Consider the following 24,631-nt stretch of genomic DNA (forward strand, 5'->3'; position numbering starts at 1 on the left):
GCTTCTCATACAGACACAGCTTCTCATACAGCCAGGCACAGCTTCTCATACAGGCACAGCTTCTCATACAGACACAGCTTCTCATACAGCCAGGCACAGCTTCTCATACAGCCAGGCACAGCTTCTCATACAGACACAGCTTCTCATACAGCCAGGCACAGCTTCTCATACAGCCAGGCACAGCTTCTCATACAGGCACAGCTTCTCATACAGACACAGCTTCTCATACAGGCACAGCTTCTCATACAGCCAGGCACAGCTTCTCATACAGGCACAGCTTCTCATACAGCCAGACACAGCTTCTCATACAGACACAGCTTCTCATACAGACACAGCTTCTCATACAGACACAGCTTCTCATACAGACACAGCTTCTCATACAGGCACAGCTTCTTGTCTAACTTTGCTTTTAAAATCTATTCATTTATTTATTATTTACAAAAATATTACAGGTACGTTGAAAACTTCACATATTCTGTAAATCTCAAACCCACAATTGGATTAACCATGAATTATGCTTCAGTAAAATAATAAATTGGTTAAAAATGTTTTTACATGTTTTATTTATTGCATTTATATAGCGCTTTTCATAGAAAAGTATCACAAAGCACTGCACAGCACATTGCAAAAAGCATTTCCATTAACACAACACAATGCCTTTGTATAAAGGACCCCAGGCATGTCACACACACAACTGCTACACATTAAATAGCATATTTAAAAAACACTATATAAAAAAATGAATGTTAAAAACTCACATTTCATAAAAGTATGTAAAACTGTAACAGTCTCAGCTTCCCTGTGAAGAAGGGAGGGCATTTCATCATTTAGCAGCTCTGCATGAAAAAGCCCTTCCTCCCGTGTTCATTCTGTTAACGCTAGGAATGACCAGTAGCCCTGCATTGTGTGATCTGGATGATGTATTAGCATCGAGTTATTTGCAGGAGTAACTGACCCCGTCAAATAACTAGGTGCTAATACATTTAGGGCTTTATAGGTTAACAGCAAGATCTTAAAATCAATTCTATGTTGAATTGGTAGCCAATGTAAGGAGGCTAAAATGGGTAATATGTTCACTTTTCCTGGTTTTAGTCAGAATTCTAGCAGAGGTATTCTGAAAGTGCTGTAAGTGAGACAGCACACCTTTTGGGATACCAGAGAGAAGTGCATTACAGTAATCAATTCTAGATGAAACAAAGGCATGCATTAGTCTCTCGGCACAGATGTATTGGTCTAAGTTTGGCTATATTTCTCAAATGGTAAAAAGATACTTTTGTAACTGAGCTAAGATGAGTCTCAAATGAGAGATCAGGATCAAATATGACCCCCACATTTTTAATTTCTAGTTTAATAGTTAATTAAATTACTAGGGTCGAATTCATGTAATCCCACATTTTTAGTTGGTTCCAAGAGCCCACTAGCATAACCTCTGTTTTACCTGAATTTAGTATTAAATAATTCTGAGACACCCAACACTTGATGTCTGCAAGACAAGCAGCAAGTAACTCCCCAGCAGAAGTATTTCCTGGCTTTAGGGACAGATATAGCTGGGTATCATCCGCATAGCAACGGAAGTTCACTCCGTGTGTGTGGATAATATCACCTAACGGTAGCATGTATAATGAAAATAACAAAGGACCTAAGACTGAGATCTATGGAACACTTCGGACATGTAGCAACAATTGCTAAAAATATAGCTAACAAATATGAAAGGAAAGAGCAAGTATAGGAGTTAACAGGTTTGACCATTCCCCACCTTTGTATCTGTATCCAGTTACATAAACAGGCTGGTACCGTCTATGGGATCCAGTGCCTCAACATAAAACAAGCAGCAGAGTCGTTATCAGCAACAAACGTGAGTCTGTAGCATCGCAGCTTCCACACGAAGGGTGACAGAAAAGAGCAGCAAAGACTGAGTCGTTATCAGCAACAAACGGGAGTCTGTAGCATCGCAGCTTCCACACAAAGGGTGACAGAAAAGAGTAGAAGATGGTGAAAGGTGCACCTCACATGAAATAGGGTTTCATACTTTTTTAAAAGAGACCAGAACCTTCTCATAATTTCCGGTATTTTTCTTCTGAAACTTCGTTACATCAGTGCCCCTGCTCACCAGACATCACACCATCGATCTTCTTGCCTCTGATGCCCCGACTGTACTGCAGATTCTCTTCTTCCTTTACAAGCAGGTGCTTTCCAACAAACAAGTAGTAATCCTCGAAGTAAAATCAATTTCTTCTTGTTTTCTTGCATGTCCCATAAAGCAATGTTACATTTTCTTAATGACAGGTTATTTAGAGCCTAGGCTACTACATACAAACGACTACAAATCCTTAATTCTTAACACAGATGACTGCAACCTTGTCTATCAGTTTGTCCGATCGCTCTGTGTGACACTATCGGGGTAAATAAAGTGTAAAAGATGAAGCCTCAGCTGAGTTGTTTATTCTGTCTGTGTCATCAGCTTCTCTGCAATGGAGTCACACCTGGAACAATACAGACATGGAACAAAGAGACTGTGGTTAGTAAAGCACATGGGTGAGAAAAGCACAATGGAGCCAGTCTGTGTTTGTGTTTGCACCCTCAAAACTAGCAAGAAACAACTCAAAATCCTAACTGCTGCTCCCTGCACCTCTGTTACAGTCACACCGTTTCATCCTTACAGAAGATGGAGGCTCATTTTACTCTGCTGTGAACAGAATGAAAATGGTATCCAATCATTTATAAACTGTTTTAAATTAAATAAAACAGATGAGCTCAGTCAAAAGTGTCCAACATAGACTTCAGTCCTCATAACACATCCCTGTATAAAGCTATACTATAGCAGTGGCCAAAACAGAGTAGACAAAATACTGTGAAGCAGCTCAGCTCCGAGTGTCCCCAGGACTGAGTGCAGCAGGAATGTGAGAAGCAGGAGCGCTCTCAGGCTCTCCTCTGAACTCTACCCTCCTTGTTGGTGTGCTGTGCTCTGTCCTATCAAGACCATGCTGGAGTATCAGTGAGAAGCAGGAGCGCTCTCAGGCTCTCCTCTGAACTCTACCCTCCTTGTTGGTGTGCTGTGCTCTGTCCTATCAAGACAATGCTGGAGTATCAGTGAGAAGCAGGAGCGCTCTCAGACTCTCCTCTGAACTCTACCCTCCTTGTTGGTGTGCTGTGCTCTGTCCTATCAAGACAATGCTGGAGTATCAGTGAGAAGCAGGAGCGCTCTCAGGCTCTCCTCTGAACTCTACCCTCCTTGTTGGTGTGCTGTGCTCTGTCCTATCAAGACAATGCTGGAGTATCAGTGTACGTCACTGGCCAGGTTTACATGCAGTTCCAATTTTCACAAGCTGTTATCATCTTTATCAAGTTTAGCAGGAAGATGTCACATGAAACATCATGAGAATAGATTTACAATCATCACATTTGATTAAGAAGGGGACCCACAAGCGTACTTTTGACACTGGCGACTGTCATTCAAGTGAACAAAAACAGTACATATTTTGAAATGTAAGCAGTGCTGTTTTAATACATCTTTTTGGGGTGATGATTGATTGATTGATTTAGAAAAAGAACAAAACACAATTAAGTTAAAGTAATTAAAAGTGCATGAAAATGTATCTTTACCTGTCGTTGGTGGAGTTGGATGAGTTGGATGAAGCATCACTTTGTTCCTTTGCTGAAATAATAATAATAATAAAATCAATAGAAGGAGACACCAGGAATGAGGAGATCTTTCACAGAAGAGCCTGTAAAGCTCTTCTCACTTGGGTTTATATTTGAATGTTACTCTAGTTTAGTATCTAGCAGGTGTGGCATTAGAAAACAATGAGCTAGATTACATAGATTACAACTCTGAACCATAGAAAACAATGAGCTCCTAAAAGCAGAGCAAACCAGGTAGAGACAGCTCTGCAGAAACACATAGATTACAACTCTGAACCATAGAAAACAATGAGCTCCTAAAAGCAGAGCAAACCAGGTAGAGACAGCTCTGCAGAAACACATAGATTACAACTCTGAACCATAGAAAACAATGAGCTCCTAAAAGCAGAGCAAACCAGGTAGAGACAGCTCTGCAGAAACACATAGATTACAACTCTGAACCATAGAAAACAATGAGCTCCTAAAAGCAGAGCAAACCAGGTAGAGACAGCTCTGCAGAAACACATAGATTACAACTCTGAACCATAGAAAACAATGAGCTCCTAAAAGCAGAGCAAACCAGGCAGAGACAGCTCTGCAGAAACACATAGATTACAACTCTGAACCATAGAAAACAATGAGCTCCTAAAAGCAGAGCAAACCAGGTAGGAGACAGCTCTGCAGAAACACATACATCACAACTCTGAACCATAGAAATGATATGAAGAAGGTACAGGCGGTTTCTACAGATCGGTTTTCCGGTAGCGCAAGTTAAATTGTTCACAAGAACAGTATTTAAAGAACTGCATTCTAACCCCTATAACAAATTCAGAGTTGTCTTTTAAATTGTAATTCTTGAATTCAATTCTGTTTGTTTTTCTCCAGCCTTGATCTTCAACACATTAGAAGTGTTTTATTTCTTCTACTTAAATCTATACAATTAAAACACATCTAAAATACTCACTCTGTGCTGGTGTGTAGTCAGGGCTCCTGGCACCTAGGAGTAAATTACAAAACTCAGGGTTACTGTATTTACACGTGAATCTATCAGCAGCTTCATGTCATTGAGAAATGTATTGTCATTATTCCAGACACTGGAGAAGGTTGTGATTGCACTCATGTTATTAGAGCACACATGCCAGGGCTGGATTCACTTTCCCTGCACCCAGCCCTGCTTTATACAACTATAGGACCCTGTTGAGATTCATTGCTAAAAGCACTCCATAAAATCACACAGAATCTCTGACCTCGTGCACTAAAACCACAGCAGATATTTTTCTGAAGATTCTGCCAGTTACTCTCCTTCATGTGCAATTTTTATTTTAAACGCATTAAAAGAACAAAAATAGTAGCCCAAGTAAAGTCATGACGGGGGTCTCGAGTCATTTCTGCTTTAGTGACCAGGGTGACCCGTCCAGCTTTGGACAGGACTGCCCTGAAATTGTGGGTCAGTGTCCCTGTCCAGGGCCTCCCAAAATATCCCGGTTTCCTTGAGTTCCACCGACTGCAATGAGATAAAGACTGAGAGAATGTACAGCAGGTCTAGCTATATGCTGCATTCAGCCTCTGTGTCACTGATGTGTGGGTTCTTGCTGTAAAGCACTTCTAAAATACTAGATTCATGTCCTTATCGGCACCTGGAAGAGTCCCGTTGAGCTTATAAGCACACATTATCATCATGTTGTTTTCCAAGAGCATAGCATGTGTGTTAAACTCATGTTGGGTAACGTTTCCAGTACTCTGCAAATCTGGAGTGTCATCAGTGGTTCAAATCCTTGGGTAGCTGTTTCAGGAGTTAGGGCTCTATCCATCCTCACTGCCCCAGTGCTGGCAGTAGTTTATTCAGAACCTAAACTTTAAGGCCAGCTGAAAGCTGAGCCCAGAGACGACTGTGGAAGACATCTCTTCAGATTCCTACATGGAGGAATCAGCAGCCCAGTGCAAAGACTAGTACAGGCACCTTTTACACATTTACTGCAGGAGAGACCAGCGGCATTAAAAGACTGGGATAATCTAGAAATGGGAGTTTGTTCAGTTAATCTCATAAATATGTATATTTCATGTCTCCATCATGTCTATTCTGTACATACAGAACACAATTCATAAAGGAATTAGAAATGCAGCATTAATAAAGCAGCTTTTAACCCCGCCTCCCTCTCTCTCACCTGATGCTCTTTTCTTCCAGATGAGAGCTCCTATGATCACTGCGATGATCAGACCCAGAGCAGCCAGCACACCACCAGCAACAAACCCCATGTTGAGAGCAGCCTCTGGAACTGCAAACACACAGGAGACTGTTTAGCAAAAGCAATCAGTGAAGATAATAAATATCATATGGGAGTGTGTTGGGGTGCCAGCTCACCCCTATAATTTGTGTTATTATTATTATTTTTACTGTTGTTTTCATTATGTTTTCATTCTTGTTTGTTTTGGATTGGCAGGGAGGGGGTTAAATTCCTCCCTGCAAAATACATGTGAGAATGTGGCTGGAGCCTTGAGTGCGTAATTGTTAATTATTAGTTAATTGGGCTCCAGCCACAGACCATAAAAGGCAGCTGAAACCCTTTGTCTAGTGGAGTGGTTTGGTTTTGGAGAGACGCAAAGTGAGTGAGTGAGTGAGTGAGTGAGTGAGTGAGTGAGTGAGTGAGTGAGTGAGTGAGTGAGTGAGTGAGTGAGTGAGTGAGTGAGTGCGTGAGTGCGTGCGTGCTTGTTTAATTTGATTAATTTTTGTTCCGTGTTTTGTTGGAAACCTTTGTTTTGTGTTTATACCTTTTGTTTGGCCCTCGTGTCTTTTTATTTTGTGTTTTTTGTCAATTAAAGTATTTTTTGTTTCACTGCATTTTCTGACTCTGAGTCTTCCCTCTGCGGCTATCCTGCCACAGGGAGATACTGAAATTGAAGAAGGAATCTATGAAAAAGACTTTGGAGTTTATGTTGACTCAGAAATGTCTTCATCTAGACAATGTGGGGCAGCTATAAAAAAAAGGCCAACAAGATGCTCGGATATATTGTGAAAAGTGTTGAATTTAAATCAAGGAAAGTAATGTTAAAACTTTACAATGCATTAGTAAGACCTCACCTAGAATATTGTGTTCAGTTCTGGTCACCTCATTACAAAAAGGATATTGCTGCTCTAAAAGAGTGCAAAGAAGAGCAACCAGAATTATCCCAGGTTTAAAACGCATGTTGCATGCAGACAGGCTAAAAGAATTGAATCTATTCAGTCTTGAACAAAGAAGACTATGCGGCGATCTGATTCAAACATTCAAAATCCTAAAAGGTATAGACAATGTCGACCCAAGGGACTTTTTTGACCTGAAAAAAGAAAAAAGGACCTGGGGTCACAAATGGAGATTAGATAAAGGGGCATTCAGAACAGAAAATTGTGAGGGTCTGGAACACAGAGAATTGTGAGGGTCAGGAACCAACTCCCCAATAATGTTGTTGAAGCTGACACCCTGGGATCCTTCAAGTAGCTGCTTGATGAGATTCTGGGATCAATAAGCTACTAACAACCAAATGAGCAAGATGGGCTGAATGGCCTCCTCTCGTTTGTAATCTTTCTTATGTTCTTATAGTGAAGATAATGTCCCACATCCTTCAGCAGGAATCAGGCTGTATTTAAAGCACAGTAATACCAGTGCTGTGAAAGTCCCTCTACAAACTGGCATTCTGGGTAATTCAGCATGATTTACGGGTCCCGACCAAATCCTTATTGAAATGAATGGTGTGCTCCCCTCTACAATCCCTATTGAAATGAATGGTGTGCTCCCCTCTACAATCCCTATTGAAATGAATGGTGTGCTCCCCTCTACAATCCCTATTGAAATGAATGGTGTGCTCTCCTCTACAATCCCTATTGAAATGAATGGTGTGCTCCCCTCTACAATCCCTATTGAAATGAATGGTGTGCTCCCCTCTACAATCCCTATTGAAATGAATGGTGTGCTCCCCTCTACAATCCCTATTGAAATGAATGGTGTGCTCCCCTCTACAATCCCTATTGAAATTAATGGTGTGCTCCCCCCTACAATCCCTATTGAAATGAATGGTGTGCTCCCCTCTACAATCCCTATTGAAATGAATGGTGTGCTCCCCTCTACAATCCCTATTGAAATTAATGGTGTGCTCCCCTCTACAATCCCTATTGAAATTAATGGTGTGCTCCCCTCTACAATCCCTATTGAAATGAATGGTGTGCTCCCCTCTACAATCCCTATTGAAATGAATGGTGTGCTCCCCTCTACAATCCCTATTGAAAAAAAAAAAAAATAGTCTTCAAGCCAGTAATCTGTGAAAACTGCATGATGTGGGAAATCCGAGAAAACCCAACAGAGCTCAACCAAGTTTGTGTAAAGTGCCGCACCATCCAGGACTTGCTTCAACGATTAAGCCTGCTAGAAAAGGAGCTGGAGGAAATGAGACAGCAACAGGAGCTTGAGGAGCTGACACACCCACAATTCATGGAAGTCTGCACCCCTAGCAGACTGAAAGCCAACAGGGAGATGGAAGAGAGTCGAAACAGCTGGGTTCAGATAGGCAGAAGCAGGGAAAAAAAGAAACTTCGTCAAACACAACCACCAGAAATCCAGACAGCCAACACATTTGAGCCACTTCAACATTTAGATGACCAAAACCAACATCAAGAGAATGAAAGAAACAACACCCAGGACCCTATAAACAGTGCTGACCAGGCAGCAAAAAGAAGGGAGGTCATGATTGTTGGGGACTCCATACTGAGAAACACAGCAAGTTCAGGTCGCAGTCTGGACCCCCTTACTACAACAGTGTGCTGCCTTCCAGGAGCCTCAGTCAAGCACATCACTGAGAATGTGGACAGGCTCCTACAACGAAAAGGAGACGACCCGGTAGTAGTCGTCCACATTGGTACAAACAACATTGGAAGAGACAGGCCAAGATCCCTGCAAAACAAATTCAGAGAGCTAGGAAGGAAATTAAAAGACAAGACCAAAACTGTGGTATTTTCTGGGATACTGCCGGCGCCTTGTAAAGGACCATATGGACAGCTGGAAATACAAAATCAAAATGCATGGCTGAAATCGTGGTGCACACAGGAAGGCTTCACCTTTCTTGAACATTGGAGCACTTTCTACAACAAGGACTATCTATACAGGTGGGACGGACTGCACTTAAACAGAAAGGGAACCAATCTACTCGGAGAAAGGATCCTTCAGGCGGTCCAGAAGCATTTAAACTAGAAAGGAAGGGGGGAGAAAACAAAAAAACAGAAGGGAGACCACATCAAAACAAGGGCAACAACTCAGGTAAGACCATTATTAAATGTATTTATCTTAATGCTAGAAGTCTCAGAAACAAAATGTTAGAACTTGAAGCTACTGCACTAACAAGTAACTACGATGTGATAGGTGTTACAGAAACTTGGTTGTCTGAGAGTGATGGAGACGAATATAATATTAGTGGGTACACATTGTATAGGAAAGACAGGCAGGACAGAAGAGGCGGAGGGGTAGCGCTATACATAAGAAATAGCCTTGAAGCCCAGGTGTTAAATCAGGACAAAGAAAACAATGCAGAATCAATATGGGTCAGAATAATGGACACAAATTCAAAGGGCATAATAATAGGAGCATGCTATAGACCGCCAAATTCAGACACTGAGCAAAATAATCTGTTGTACAATGACATTCGAAATGCGTGTAGAAAAGGAGAAGCCATACTAATGGGGGATTTCAACTTCCCCTCTATAAAATGGGAAAACCCAATGGGGGGCACGACGGACGAAATTGAAATGGTGGAAATGACAAATGACTTCTTCCTAACGCAATTTGTCAAGGCACCGACTAGAGGGGAGGCATGCCTTGATTTAGTCTTTTCAAATAATGAAGACAGAATAACTAAAACAGAGGTCAGAGAGCTATTGGCAAACTCAGACCACAACATGGTGTCATTTGAAATATTTTTTAAAACCCCAAAAGAAATGACTAAAGCTAAGGTTTACAATTTTAGAAAAGCAAACTACGAAGGTATGAAACAGAGACTAATAGAAGTAGATTGGAGTAAAATAGAGAAAACATCCACAGAAAAAGGGTGGCTGTTTTTTAAAAATGTAGTACTAGAGGCACAAAACAATTACATCCCAAAAGTAGACAAATCTAAATATAAAACAAAATGGCCAAAATGGTTTAATAGATCAATTTAAAAAAATATTCAGCGAAAAAAGGCACTTTACAGAGCATTTAAAAGGGACCAAAAACAAAGCACACAGAAAGAGTACTTGGAACTGCAAACACAAGTCAAAAAGGAAGTTAGAAAGGCCAAGAGAGAGATAGAAATCAATATTGCTAAAGGGGCTAAAACCAATTCCAAAATGTTTTTCCAATATTATAACAGCAAGAGAACATTCAAAGAGGAGGTTAAATGTCTAAGAGACACAAATGGCAAAATCATAGATGAAGAAAAAAAAATAGCAAATATATTAAATGATTACTTTTCACAGGTTTTTACAAAGGAGGACACGGACAACATGCCCCACATGTCGACCTGTTCCTATCCAATTTTAAATAAATTTAGCATAACAGAGGCAGAAGTGTTAAAGGGACTAGGAGCTCTTAAAATAAACAAATCCCCTGGGCCGGATGAGATCCTCCCAATAGTACTGAAAGAAATGAAAGAAGTTATTTACAAACCGCTAACCAAGATCATGCAACAGTCTCTTGACACAGGGGTTGTACCAACAGAATGGAAAATAGCAAACGTAATACCAATCCACAAAAAGGGAGACAAAACCGAACCAGGTAACTACAGACCAATAAGCCTGACTTCTATTATATGTAAACTTATGGAAACTATAATAAGATCCAAAATGGAAAATTACCTATATGGTAACAATATCCTGGGAGACAGCCAGCATGGTTTTAGGAAAGGGAGATCATGTCTAACTAACCTACTTGACTTTTTTGAGGATGCAACATTGAAAATGGATAACTGCAAAGCATACGACATGGTCTATTTAGATTTCCAGAAAGCTTTTGACAAAGTCCTGCATAAAAGATTAATTCTCAAACTGAACGCAGTAGGGATTCAAGGAAATGCATGCACATGGATTAGGGAGTGGTTAACAGGTAGAAAACAGAAAGTACTGATTAGAGAAACCTCAAAATGGAGTGAGGTAACCAGTTGTGTACCACAGGGATCAGATTTAGACTCTGGTATAGTAAGCAAACTCGTTAAATTTGCAGACGACACAAAAATAGGAGGAGTGGCAGACACTGTTGAAGCAGCAAAGGTCATTCAAAATGACCTAGACAGCATTCAAAATTGGGCAGACACATGGCAAATGAAATTTAATAGAGAAAAGTGTAAAGTATTGCATGCAGGCAATAAAAATGTGCATTATAAATATCTTATGGGAGATAGTGAAATTGAAGAAGGGAACTATGAAAAAGACCTAGGAGTTTATGTTGACTCAGAAATGTCTTCATCTAGACAATGTGGGGAAGCTATAAAAAAGGCTAACAAGATGCTTGGATATATTGTGAGAAGTGTTGAATTTAAATCAAGGGAAGTAATGTTAAAACTCTACAATGCATTAGTAAGACCTCACCTAGAATATTGTGTTCAGTTCTGGTCACCTCGTTACAAAAAGGATATTGCTGCTCTAGAAAGAGTGCAAAGAAGAGCGACCAGAATTATCCCGGGTTTAAAAGGCATGTCGTATGCAGACAGGCTAAAAGAATTGAATCTATTCAGTCTTGAACAAAGAAGACTACGCGGCGATCTGATTCAAACATTCAAAATCCTAAAAGGTATAGACAATGTCAACCCGGGGGACTTCTTTGACTTGAAAAAAGAAACAAGGACCAGGGGTCATAAATGGAGATTAGATAAAGGGGCATTCAGAACAGAAAATAGGAGGCACTTTTTTACACAGAGAATTGTGAGGGTCTGGAACCAACTCCCCAGTAATGTTGTTGAAGCTGACACCCTGGGATCCTTCAAGAAGCTGCTTGATGAGATTCTGGGATCAATAAGCTACTAACAACCAAACGAGCAAGATGGGCTGAATGGCCTCCTCTCGTTTGTAAACTTTCTTATGTTCTTATGTTCTTATGAATGGTGTGCCCCCCTCTACAATCCCTATTGAAATGAATGGTGTGCTCCCCTCTACAATCCCTATTGAAATGAATGGTGTGATCCTCTCTACAATCCCTATTGAAATGAATGGTGTGCTCCCCTCTACAATCCCTATTGAAATGAATGGTGTGCTCCCCTCTACAGTCAATGTGAATCTGACTTCAATCCAGCACAGGGTCATGTTATTTTTCATTTCAAAGTGTAAAATAAAAAACAAAAACAACACGGCAAGAAACAAGATATTCTGAATTGAGCAGCTGCTGAACAGCAAATAAAATAAATGCCTGAACTTTCTCACAGTGAGCTATCTCTTGAACATCCTCACACAGTGAGCTATCTCTTGAACATCCTCACACAATGAGCTATCTCTTGAACATCCTCACACAGTGAGCTCTCTCTTGAACATCCTCACAGTGAGCTATCTCTTGAACATCCTCACAATGAGCTATCTCTTGAACATCCACACAATGAGCTATCTCTTGAACATCCTCACAGTGAGCTATCTCTTGAACATCCTCACACAGTGAGCTATCTCTTGAACATCCACACAATGAGCTATCTCTTGAACATCCTCACACAGTGAGCTGTCTCTTGAACATCCACACAATGAGCTATCTCTTGAACATCCTCACAGTGAGCTCTCTCTTGAACATCCTCACAGTGAGCTATCTCTTGAAAATCCTCACAGTGAGCTATCTCTTGAACATCCTCACAGTGAGCTATCTCTTGAACATCCACACAATGAGCTATCTCTTGAACATCCACACAATGAGCTATCTCTTGAAAATCCTCACAGTGAGCTCTCTCTTGAACATCCTCACACAGTGAGCTATCTCTTGAAAATCCTCACAGTGAGCTATCTCTTGAACATCCTCACAGTGAGCTCTCTCTTGAACATCCTCACACAGTGAGCTATCTCTTGAACATCCTCACAATGAGCTATCTCTTGAACATCCTCACAGTGAGCTATCTCTTGAACTTCCTCACAATGAGCTATCTCTTGAACATCCACACAATGAGCTATCTCTTGAACATCCTCACAGTGAGCTGTCTCTTGAAGATCCTCACAGTGAGCTATCTCTTGAACATCCTCACACAGTGAGCTATCTCTTGAACATCCTCACAGTGAGCTATCTCTTGAACATCCTCACACAGTGAGCTATCTCTTGAACATCCTCACACAGTGAGCTATCTCTTGAACATTCTCACAGTGAGCTCTCTCTTGAACATCCTCACACAGTGAGCTATCTCTTGAACATCCTAACAATGAGCTATCTCTTGAACATCCTCACAGTGAGCTATCTCTTGAACTTCCTCACAATGAGCTATCTCTTGAACATCCACACAATGAGCTATCTCTTGAACATCCTCACAGTGAGCTATCTCTTGAACATCCTCACACAGTGAGCTATCTCTTGAACATCCGCACAATGATCTCTTAAAAGAAAATGTGCACTTATCAAAAAAGCTGAATGTTTACCAAAACTAAAACACAAAAATAACAAAGTGAAAATTCAAAACGCAAGGCAAAGAGTTTGAGATACTCTGTCGACTGAAAAGAAACAGAGAAAACCTGAATGCAGCAGAAAGCTCCTGAATCCCACATGCAGGTACAGAGCGAACGAGAGAACATCTTTCTACAGGAGAGGGTTAAACAGGCTCCTGAATCCCACATGCAGGTACAGAGCGAACGAGAGAACATCTTTCTACAGGAGAGGATTAAACAGGCTCCTGAATCCCACATGCAGGTACAGAGCGAACGAGAGAACATCTTTCTACAGGAGAGGGTTAAACAGACTCCTGAATCCCACATGCAGGTACAGAGCGAACGAGAGAACATCTTTCTATAGGAGAGGGTTAAACAGGCTCCTGAATCTCACATGCAGGTACAGAGCGAACGAGAGAACATCTTTCTATAGGAGAGGGTTAAACAGGCTCCTGAATCCCACATGCAGGTACAGAGCGAATGAGAGAACATCTTTCTATAGGAGAGGGTTAAACAGGCTCCTGAATCTCACATGCAGGTACAGAGCGAACGAGAGAACATCTTTCTATAGGAGAGGGTTAAACAGGCTCCTGAATCTCACATGCAGGTACAGAGCGAACAAGAGAACATCTTTCTATAGGAGAGGGTTAAACAGGCTCCTGAATCCCACATGCAGGTACAGAGCGAACGAGAGAACATCTTTCTATAGGAGAGGGTTAAACAGGCTAGGTACAGAGCGAACGAGAGAACATCTTTCTATAGGAGAGGGTTAAACAGGCTCCTGAATCCCACATACAGGTACAGAGCGAACGAGAGAACATCTTTCTATAGGAGAGGGTTAAACAGGCTTGTGCTAATAACAGGTTAAGATGCTGTACCCCGATTCTGTACTGTATTGAATAAAATATCTTTGTTGAAATCTACAATGCAGTTCGGAATCACAGTAATTTTATATTCACGGATGCACATTTATTAATATGTTAAAATCAACAGCACAGTGCTCTGCTACACTTAGCTAATACCAGGTATACCAGTCAACTTTCATAAGGGTGCATCCATGAGATAAACTAATCTAGCACCAACTGTTCTTAAAGCAGACCCCTTTGTGAAGTGCTATCAGGAGGGAACTTCAGCTGGGAAATCCCTGTTGCAATAAAAAGCTTTTGAATTGAAGAGAGTGGCTGTAGTGTTTGTGATTTCTCATTGTATACTTCAGGTACAGCCTCCCTCCCTCCCTCCCTGCTCACACAGTCTATTTCAGTAACAGGTTCTCAGGTACAGCCTCCCTCCCTCCCTCCCTGCTCACACAGTCTATTTCAGTAGCAGGGTCGCAGGGTCGCAGGGTCTCTGTCTCTCTCTGTCTCTGTCTCTGTCTCTGTCTCTGTCTCTCTCTCTGTCTCTCTCTCTGTCTCTCTCTCTCTCTGTCTCTCTCTCTCTCTCTCTCTCTCTCTCTCTCTCTCTCTCTCTCTCTCTCACATCCATCTTCTCATCCAGACTGGCGTGGTTCACCTGGCAGGAGTAGCTGTGTTTCTTCTGGTCCTCAGGACTCACTGTCAGGGTCTTTCTCAGCTGGTAGGTTGTGTCCCCGTTGGGTAGCACCTCTCCACTCCACACCCCCTCCTCCAGCAGAGCCTCACCGTCTCTGATCCAGTTCACCTCAACCTCTCGGGGGTAGAACCCCGTCACGTGGCAAATGACGTCCGTTCCTGCAGATTCCCGCGCTTTCCTCTGTATCAGAGTCACTGCAGGACAGACTGGTGAAGGAGAACATCAGTACTGTTACAGTTACACCCCGGGATTGTTTCATGCAGTAATCAAATCAGACTGCAGAAACATCCTGCACTCTGATTGACTGAGAGGGTATATGTAAATGGAGCTAATGTATGGCTGACCTGAGTGTAGCTCTAGCCCTGGCATGCTGGTCAGTTTCAATTGGAACTGATCTCATCAAAACAGATCAGCTCAGCAGTGTCTTAGTTAACAGCAGAACAAACAGGCATTGTGTTTTTACAGGTACCTTTGTGTTTATAGTAATTGAATAGCACAGCCTGTGCATTATAATAATTATCAGTGCTCTTAGCATAGCAATCACATATAGTGATTGATATATGTGATTCCGTTCATCACGATTTCATTTTTTCGGATTAAAAATGATTATTTCGGAGCTTTTCTGAATGCATACAGTAGTACCTCATTATGATCTAATTGAGTAACTTTAATATCACCTGAAATTATCTATATACAATGCAATACAAAAACTCGATACATGTGAGCAACACGCTGGTGTGACAGAGATGGAATGATTCTTGGTGTTTGATCTCCCTCCCGATCTGTGAGGGCGCTGTGCAAAAGGAACAGAGTACCCTTAACTAAATGGCACAACAATTTATTCTGTAGGGTAGGTGGAAGTCGGTCATTTAGGAAGGGGGCGGAGCTACGGTACCCAAACTCAATGACTCGGACGGGAAACGGCGTGGCATCCGAGGATTGGAGGAGCGGATGCGCTCGTTAACCTAGGGGTCATGAGCGAGGGTATATATAGGGGTCATAGCGGATGTGATCTATTCCTTTGTAAATGGTTAGTGTTTTAAACCTACAAAGAGTCTGTGTTGCAGTATCATGAACTGTGAGTTTTGTCTTGTGTTTGTTAGTGTTTGTTAACTGTCGTCTGTTTTTAATAGACTACCAATAACACGATCCGGAGCTGTAGCGAAAGCCAGCATAAACCCGGACATCACTTTCACCCCTGCATTTCACAGAGAACTGCAATACACCACTTGCACTTATTCACTATCACCAAGAACTGTGTTTGTGTTTCGTGTTTAGTGTTGGTGTGTAAAACTGGACTTCTGGTTGCGGGTCAAACCCGGGGATTTACAAATACCGAGTGATACACGCTGCTGTATCACTCCATCATTATTATTTACAGGTGTTTGCCATAAGGATCTGGACATTGTCAATTAAATCAATAAACACCCTTGCACCTGGAAATCACTGTCTGTCTGTTTTGTATCCGCTCTGCACTGCACTCACCTGTATTCACTCACCACTTTGCCACAGCTGGTTACCAGCTCAATGGATTATTAGCATGCAGCAGTGCAGGTGAAAGCAGAAAGCTGAACATGAAATCAAATCTTCACAGTTTATACAGATGGGCAACATACAGGCCACATTCATCACATAACATCAGGGTTACTAGACTACTTTACCAAACTTCCCAAAGCTGAACAGCACAAATATAAAGAATACATTGTGTAGGAAGAGATGTGAGGAAACTGAATGAATGGGCTCTACACAGACATTTCCAAATAAAGCTCACTGAATAAAGACTTGTCATAGTAATGCAAACACCAGGCAGTGTTTACAAACTGGTTAACCCAGAATACAACTGCATTTGAACAACGGACAATAAAAACGTTAGTGAGGCAGAGCAGGGCTCTGCCCTTAGAAATACTGGCAGGGAAGGAGTTGAATTCTCCTCCCTGGCCAGGTTGATTGCTTCAGGTGGGAGCAATCCACCAATTAATTATTCAATTATTACTCAGCCACCTGGCATAAAAGGAGGCCTCAGCCTCCCAGCTGGGGAGAGAGAGTTCTAGAAGGAGTAGAGTGTTTTTGTGTGTGCTGTGTTGTTAGTTTTTTTGCAAACCAATGAAGGCAACGCCCAGCCTGGAAGCCTTATTTGTAAGTTTTGTTTTGTGTTTATTATTTTGTGTTTAAAACCTTTTTGTCTGGCCCTTGTGCCGATTTATTTTGTATTTTTGTTAATTAAAAACTTTATTTTGAACTTTAAACTGTCCTGAGCCTCAACCTCGGTCATTTCCTTGTCACAGTTAGGTTATTATCATAACCCTGGTTCCCTCAAATAGAAATGTATCCATTACACACAATGGGTTAACCTATTACACCCGATTCAACTGAACACTTCTATCAAAGCTGTGTCTTACACCCACGACATCAGCATGCCTGTCTCCACCCCCCCACAAGAGACAAACCTGCTTGTAGGACGGCGCTCACTGCCATAGATATTCTTCAGTCTACTGCATAGAATTTACACAGCAACCAAAGGATTGTAATGGGTACATTTCTATTTCAGGGAACCAGGGTTATGATGATAACCTAACGTTCCCTTTCAAGTACGAAATGTATTCCATTACACAACGGGTAAGTGTACCCAAGCTGTCGCAAGGACATGACTTGCAGAACAGCCAATCTGGCGGGACCCATGGTCTGCCACAGTCATAAGGCACGGTAACGTCCACAGAATGCAGGAATACCTCATGCATGTGCTTCTGAGTCCGGCTGAGACGCCGCTGTCAGCACTCTGGTTCCAAAGGCAGGGTTCCAAGGATCCAGGACATTAAGCCTGTAAAACCTTGTGAAAGTGTGGAGCGTGGCCCACACCGCTGCATCGCACATGTCAACGTAATACGCGAATGCCCTAACCAGACAAAGCGTATGCAGCCGACGCTCCTCATCTGACTGGAATGGTGGAGGATGAAAGGCCTCCAATTCCACCGCCTGATTGACATGGAAGGTTGATAGGCATTTGGGCACAAAGGCCGGATTCGTGTGGCGCATGACCTGAGTCCTAGACCATAAAAAACAAACAAGCTTTTGCCACTGAAAAAGCTTGCATCTCACTCACGCATCTAGCGGAGGTGATATCAAGTAAAAACGCTGCCTTCAGAGACAGGTATTTGAGTTCTGCAGAATGCAGAGGTTCAAAGGGTGGTTTTGTGAGTGCACGCAGCACCACATTTAACCTCCACTGAGGAACTTTGTCCTTCAAAAGGAGGTCGAAGCCTCCACGCCCCTTTCTGAAACTGGCCAGAAAACGAGCCCCTGGGGCAATTTTAACAAGTAAACCTTCAGAGTCGAGGGGGACTTACCCTCATCAAAGAGGTCCTGCAAAAACTGCAGAATGACTGGCATGGGGTCGTGGGATCAACCTGATGTGCCAAACACCAGGTTTGGAGCACGCCCCACTTATATTCATACCGACAGCGCGTTGAAGCAGCTCTCGCATTCCGGAGAGTCGACAGGACTCTCTCTGACAAGCCTAACTTGAAAAGAGAACCGCAGATATTTCCTGTGGCCGGGTCTTATCAGGACATGGAAGTAGGCGTCTTTCAGGTCCACCGTAGTGAACCAGTTGCCCGGTCTGACAGAACGCAAGAGCTGTTTCATTGTCAGTATCTTGAACTTCCTGTGCCTCAAGAACAAATTGAGCTGCCAGAAAGTACCTGGAATAAAACCCCGACTCCAGGTCGGAGGGGTCTATTACCTGAAAAGCCCTTCTTTGGGTCTTCACCTCTTGGAACACCACCAGGGCGTCTTGAGGGTTGGACACAGAAATTGTATCCACTCCCGAAAAGGGGGGAGGGCCCTGTTTGCCCTGGAGTGAGTAGCCGAGCTGTACTGAGGTGAGCACCCAGATGTCCGTGGTGCTTGATCACCAGTAATCCAGTTGGCTCCTTGAATAAGGGCCCTGGACCTGTGGCAGCAAACCCCTAGTGCTACTGCTGAACTGCTGGTGATTTCGTTGTTGCTGGTAGTGCAGAAAGCGGTCGGCGGTATTTGGCGGTGGTGCCCTCTCTGTGTCTGGCCGCCCCTATGGTGGGGAGCCCCCCGACGTGCAGGCAGGCTGGAGCTGCTGAGCCCTAGGATGCCAAGGCGCCGTTTGCTTCCTGGCTTGACAAGCCTTTCTGGACAGCAAGCGAACCAGCTCTTTAGTGGTTTTGCAAGCCTTCTGGGAGCTCAGCTGGAACGAACGTATGGCCTGGTGTGACCGGGGCATCCAAAAGGGAGGCCTTGTCCCTGTCAGGCACTCATGCCTGGGAGAGCCAAAGCTGCCGTCGAGCTGCTATCAGGGCTGCAAGGCCTCGGCCAAGAGACTGTCCATTGTACTTGGAGAGCTGCAGCAGATGGTCAGTGACCAGGTGCAGCTCCTCTAGTGTCTGCTGGGGGGGCCTGTGATTCACTGACAAGCTCTGCACAAGCGTCGACTGGTAAGCCACCAGGATGCTCGTGTAGTTACACCTCTGTGTCGTGGACCCAATATAACAGGTCAGCAGCCCTGGGGACGGTCGGGGCCGTCGTGGGGTGTCCCCAAGTTGATTGGACCTCGTGCAGAAAGTCCGGGTGGACAGGGGGCACCGAGGACCTTCTAGAGGAAACTGAGGGCCTGTCAAGAAGAGGATGAGGCCGATGCAGAAGACTGCGAGGGGCTTCTGCCTCTGTGCTATTGTTTTTTGGACTGGAACACGATCAGTGAGGGGGACATATCCCTCTGAGAGGAGGTCGAGGGAGCAGGTTCTGCAAAACGCTTGTGCCTGCGCTCCACCGAACGCCTGGTGAGCACTGCACAGGCCTCACAAAAACTAGTGATCCTGGAATGCCTGCTGAGCATGCTCAGCCCCAAGACACCACACACGCTGATCGTGTTTATCCTCTGAAGGGACAGGCTTCTTGCAGGTCGTGCAAGAATGGAACCCAGGCATCATTGCAGCAAGACGCACGGGTGTACAGTATTGAAACACGGTACGATGTGATACGGTATACTATGCACAGTATGGTGTACTACGCTGCGGTACACTATGGTGCACGGTGCAAGATACCCGTACGGTATGCACGGTACAGTATGGTGCACGAGGGCACTGTGCAGTACACTATGGTGCAACACGGTGTGGCGCACGGTACGGTACACTGTGTGGTATCGTGCATGGAGGCACCGTATGGTACACGGTTGGTACTGGCAGGGCCTAAGCAAACTGCGCATGACCAAGGCAGCAACACAGGGATCCAATGCAAGAACCTGAGAGCACCTGCTTACAGTTCTCTCCTACTGACAAGCCTTCACAAAGCGGTGCCGAAGCTGCCAGCGCGAGAGCTAACACAGGGCCCGTCCAGGAGCGGGCTCGCAAGCTAGTCTGTGCAGCGCGAGAGCTAACACAGGGCCCGTCCAGGAGCGGGCTCGCAAGCTAGTCTGTGCAGCGCGAGAGCTAACACAGGGTCCGTCCAGGAGCGGGCTTGCAAGCTAGTCTGTGCAGCGCGAGAGCTAACACAGGACCCGTCCAGGAGCGGGCCCGCAAGCTAGTCTGTGCAGCGCGAGAGCTAACACAGGGCCCGTCCAGGAGCGGGCCCGCAAGCTAGTCTGTGCAGCGCGAGAGCTAACACAGGACCCGTCCAGGAGCGGGCTTGCAAGCTAGTCTGTGCAGCGCGAGAGCTAACACAGGGCCCGTCCAGGAGCGGGTTCACAAGCTAGTAAACTAGTCTGAGCCCAGACTGCTGCGACTGCTTCAGCTGGAATAAAAACAGGGACAAACACAAATACAGCTGTTTCAACCACAAATACATATTTAAACATAGTTTAAATTCACTATAATGTTGTAAAAAACAAGACTATAAAACTCCAGCCAGAGTTAAGGTAGCATAATTATATTAATAATACTGTGTCACTGATCTGCGTAGTGCAGAAGCAGGCCAGCTCGCCCCTGTGCTGGCCAGGAGGCCGCGAGAAAACAGACTCACGGGAAAAAACACAAATAAATTATTTAAACCATTTTTATCTGCAAGGGGAAAAAACAAGCAGAAATAAAATAAGACAAGCTTATATGAGTGCTTCTGGTCCTTGTGTTCCGTCTTTCGGGTGAGACGTAATTGTAAGTGACTCTGCAGCTGATGCATAGTTCACACACCCTAGTCTCTGTAAGTCGCCTTGGATAAAGGCGTCTGCTAAATAAACAAATAATAATAATAATAATAAGATAGCATATCTTCATTCTCTCGAATGCTGGGTCACTCTGGGTAGCTGAAAAGGCTGAATAGAAAATGGCAGTGAGCGCCGTCCTGCACGCAGGTGTGTCTCCTGTGGGGGTGGAGACAGGCATGCTGATGTCGCGGGTGTAAGACGCAGCTTTGGTAGAAGTGTTCAGCACACGAAAGGGAAATACAAATGTAATTTAAAATATAGATTATAGTTACAAAACGCAAGGGCAATCCAGGAGAAATAGTCGGAGTGTAAGTGCTTTTTCAGTTTGATATTAGAGGTACCTTTTCTCAGAAGCTGCACACAGCACAGGTAGGTCACCATATCAACTCTATTAGGAATATCACTGTATCTCTGCCATATCAACTCTATTAGGAATATCACTGTATCTCTGCCATATCAACTATATTAGGAATATCACTGTATCTCTGTCATATCAACTCTATTAGGAATATCACTGTATCTCTGCCATATCAACTCTATTAGGAATATCACTGTATCTCTGCCATATCAACTCTATTAGGAATATCGCTGTATCTCTGCCATGTTGAAACTTTATCTAGCTGCTTGTGAGATCTCTTCTGACATAAGCAGGCAGCAGGGTCTTCATGTAGTTGAAAGCGTGTGTAAATCCCATACCGTGTAAATCCAGGTATGTAATCTGTGTCTGTTTTCAGCATGATCACCTGCAGGTTCATTTATTAATGCCGTGTTTGCATCTCGAGTTTGAGCAGCAAGCAAACACAGGCTGGAAGCTGCACATATATTGAGGGGCAGTTAAGCTTCAATGACTTTATATGTGGACTTATCTTTTTATTATTTAAAGTTAAAGGAAATAAATCATACCAACTGTAAACACAGAAATCATATTTGTATGTGTAAAATAAAAACCTTTCTGACTTAATGAGAAGCATAACCAGTTACCAGCAGCGGCACCAGCAACAGACCGACAGAAGCTTTTACCTAAACGAAAATACATTTACGATAGAAAAATACATGTGTACAGGATCTCATACAGGAATACTGCATGAGAGTGTTACTTTACCTTTAAATTATAAACACTCAGTTAGTATCTGATGAGTTAAACACAAGGAATACTGTATGAGATTGTTACTTTACCTTTAAACTATAAACACTCAGTTAGTATCTGATGAGTTAAACACAAGGAATACTGCATGAGATTGTTACTTTACCTTTAAACTATAAACACTCAGTTAGTATCTGATGAGTTAAACACAAGGAATACTGCATGAGATTGTTACTTTACCTTTAAACTATAAACACTCAGTTAGTATCTGATGAGTTAAACACAAGGAATACTGTATGAGATTGTTACTTTACCTTTAAACTATAAACACTCAGTTAGTATCTGATGAGTTAAACACAAGGAATACTGCATGAGATTGTTACTTTACCTTTAAACTATAAACACTCAGTTAGTATCTGATGAGTTAAACACAAGGAATACTGCATGAGATTGTTACTTTACCTTTAAACTATAAACACTCAGTTAGTATCTGATGAGTTAAACACAAGGAATACTGCATGAGATTGTTACTTTACCTTTAAACTATAAACACTCAGTTAGTATCTGATGAGTTAAACACAAGGAATACTGTATGAGATTGTTACTTTACCTTTCCTCTGCAGGGTCTCCATCCCATACTGGAGGCACCACTCCAGCAACTGGAAACACTCCTGTTGATAATACTTGAAAATGATCTGTTGCAATGCTGTGTCAGCTTCCATCTTCTGTTTATAGAAGACAGCCTGCGGCACAGCAGCAGTCCAGGTCAGGGTCTCCACATCAAAACTAATAAAATCCTTTCCATCATACGCGTGAGACAAATATGCCTGCTTGGTCCCGTTATCATGCAGCTCACAGTAACCCATGTACTGATAAGTGACAACTGCAGTAAAAACACAAAGACAAAAGACAGGCTAGGCATTAGTGTCTGTTCAAAGTAAATCTTTCTGAATTTGTAATGTAGAAGTCAGTGCTGGCATTCCAGAGAACACTGAAGAGCCTGCTACTCAATAAGCAGCCCCAAGGACCACATGTGGCATGAGAATACCTTGTGAGTGACCACACACTGACCCACGATCATTACACTCATGCAGTATTGATTATTAAAGACATGTATTAACAGACTCCTTATAGAATATATTATTGATTATTAAAGACATGTATTAACAGACTCCTCATAGAATATATTATTGATTATTGAAGACATGTATTTAACAGACTCCTTATAGAATATGCTCTTGCACTCTGGTCAGTCTCAGGTGTATGCATGCAGTTTATTTATTGCATTTATATAGCGCTTTACATACAAAACTATCACAAAGCACTGTACAGCACATAGCAGAAAAAAAGAACAAACCACCATACATTTGTATAGCATGTCACTCATATGACTGACACAATCAGACCATTTAAATAACAGATTTAAATAACAGTATACACATAATACAAACGCAGCAAAGTTACATTAAAACCCACTAAGGCCGGACCAAATCAAAACTTTGACAGCCGCTAATCACACTTAACAAAATTGTATTTAATAGTGTTTTCTTTTTTTGTAAGTATCTTATTTCTTCTACTCATAAAAAGAAAACACTATTAAATACAGTTTTGTTAAGTGTGATTAGCGGGTTGTCAAAGCTTTGATTTGGTCCGGGCCTAAGATAAGAAAGCCATTTTATAAAAGTGTGTTTCAGTCTTGACTTGAAAACTGTAACGGTCCCAGCTTCCCTGACAGACGAATTTTCCATAATTCAGGAGCTCTACAAGAAAAAGCCCTGCCTCCTCCCGTGTTGCTTTTGATGACCCTAGGAATAATCAGCAGCCCCGCATCCTGTGATCTCAGAGTGCGGTTTGGAAGATTCGGGGGTAATATCTTCACTTTTCCTGGTTTTAGTCAGAATTCTAGCGGCAGTATTCTAAACAAGCTGCAAGCGGGATACCACACGTTTTGGGACACAAAAAAAAGTGCATTACAATAAACAACTCTAGATGAAACAAAGGCATGCATTAGTCTCTCTGCATCAGATACAGAAATAATTGGTCTAAGTTTGGCTATATTTCTGAAATAGTAAAAAGATACTTCAGTAACTCCCCTAATATGTATCTCAAATGAGAGATCAGGATCAAAGATGAGCCCCAATCAAATACCAGGTTTCAAACCTAACCTATGGCGTCAATAATTACACTAAATGAAAAGTGTAAACTGTTTGCTAAATATTAACATCTGTGCATCCAGAATGCAGTAATTATTTAAACTGATTGATAATATATTTGTGTATGAGTTCTCATTATATTAAATGCATTCTTACTCATTCTTCACTCATTGCTCGAAGCGGGAATCTTTTACCTCAGCAACTGTGTTACGTCGGTGGAAATGAAACGCCGGGACCCACAAAACACAAAAAGGAGTTCAGGTATGTTTAAAATTCAGTTGTTATATTATTTTAAAAGTGTATTGTATTTCGAAAATTCACAAGTTGTTCTAATTATTGCTTTTGATGTATTGATACTAAAGTAAAATCTATGCTTTTGACAGCAACCTGTACAGGTTTATTTGGAGTCTTCAGAGATGTTGGTACAGTCTTGGGTTTGCAGTGTAAATGATGCGCAT

The 24,631-nt window shown here is 42.6% G+C and overlaps 1 protein-coding gene and 1 long non-coding RNA gene across 2 annotated transcripts; both read right to left on the reverse strand.

Moving 5' to 3' along the window:
• Nucleotides 1–497: 497 nt before the first annotated feature.
• Nucleotides 498–5,996, reverse strand: LOC117971875 (uncharacterized). Its single transcript, XR_009311072.1, has 4 exons — nt 5,787–5,996; nt 4,586–4,618; nt 3,604–3,655; nt 498–2,483 (listed from the first exon to the last, which is right to left on the reverse strand). It is a non-coding gene; the product is annotated as an uncharacterized LOC117971875 (long non-coding RNA).
• Nucleotides 5,997–13,144: 7,148 nt separating this feature from the next.
• Nucleotides 13,145–22,886, reverse strand: LOC131707236 (major histocompatibility complex class I-related gene protein-like). The gene is made up of 4 exons (XM_059009497.1): nt 22,631–22,886; nt 14,643–14,976; nt 13,281–13,288; nt 13,145–13,173 (listed from the first exon to the last, which is right to left on the reverse strand). Exons 1-4 carry the CDS (start codon nt 22,884–22,886, stop codon nt 13,145–13,147), a joined length of 627 nt encoding a protein of 208 aa, XP_058865480.1.
• Nucleotides 22,887–24,631: the final 1,745 nt, after the last annotated feature.

This window comes from Acipenser ruthenus, chromosome 39 (assembly GCF_902713425.1).
Source record: "Acipenser ruthenus chromosome 39, fAciRut3.2 maternal haplotype, whole genome shotgun sequence".
NCBI lineage: Eukaryota > Metazoa > Chordata > Actinopteri > Acipenseriformes > Acipenseridae > Acipenser > Acipenser ruthenus.

Excerpts from the sequence above, each read along its gene's own strand:
- LOC131707236 (XM_059009497.1), bottom strand. The coding sequence starts at position 22,886 with ATGGGTTACTGTGAGCTGCATGATAACGGGACCAAGCAGGCATATTTG. Across the intron at positions 14,977-22,630 it reads GGAGACCCTGCAGAGGAAAG|TCTGTCCTGCAGTGACTCTG; the intron begins GTAAAGTAACAA and ends CTCCTTCACCAG.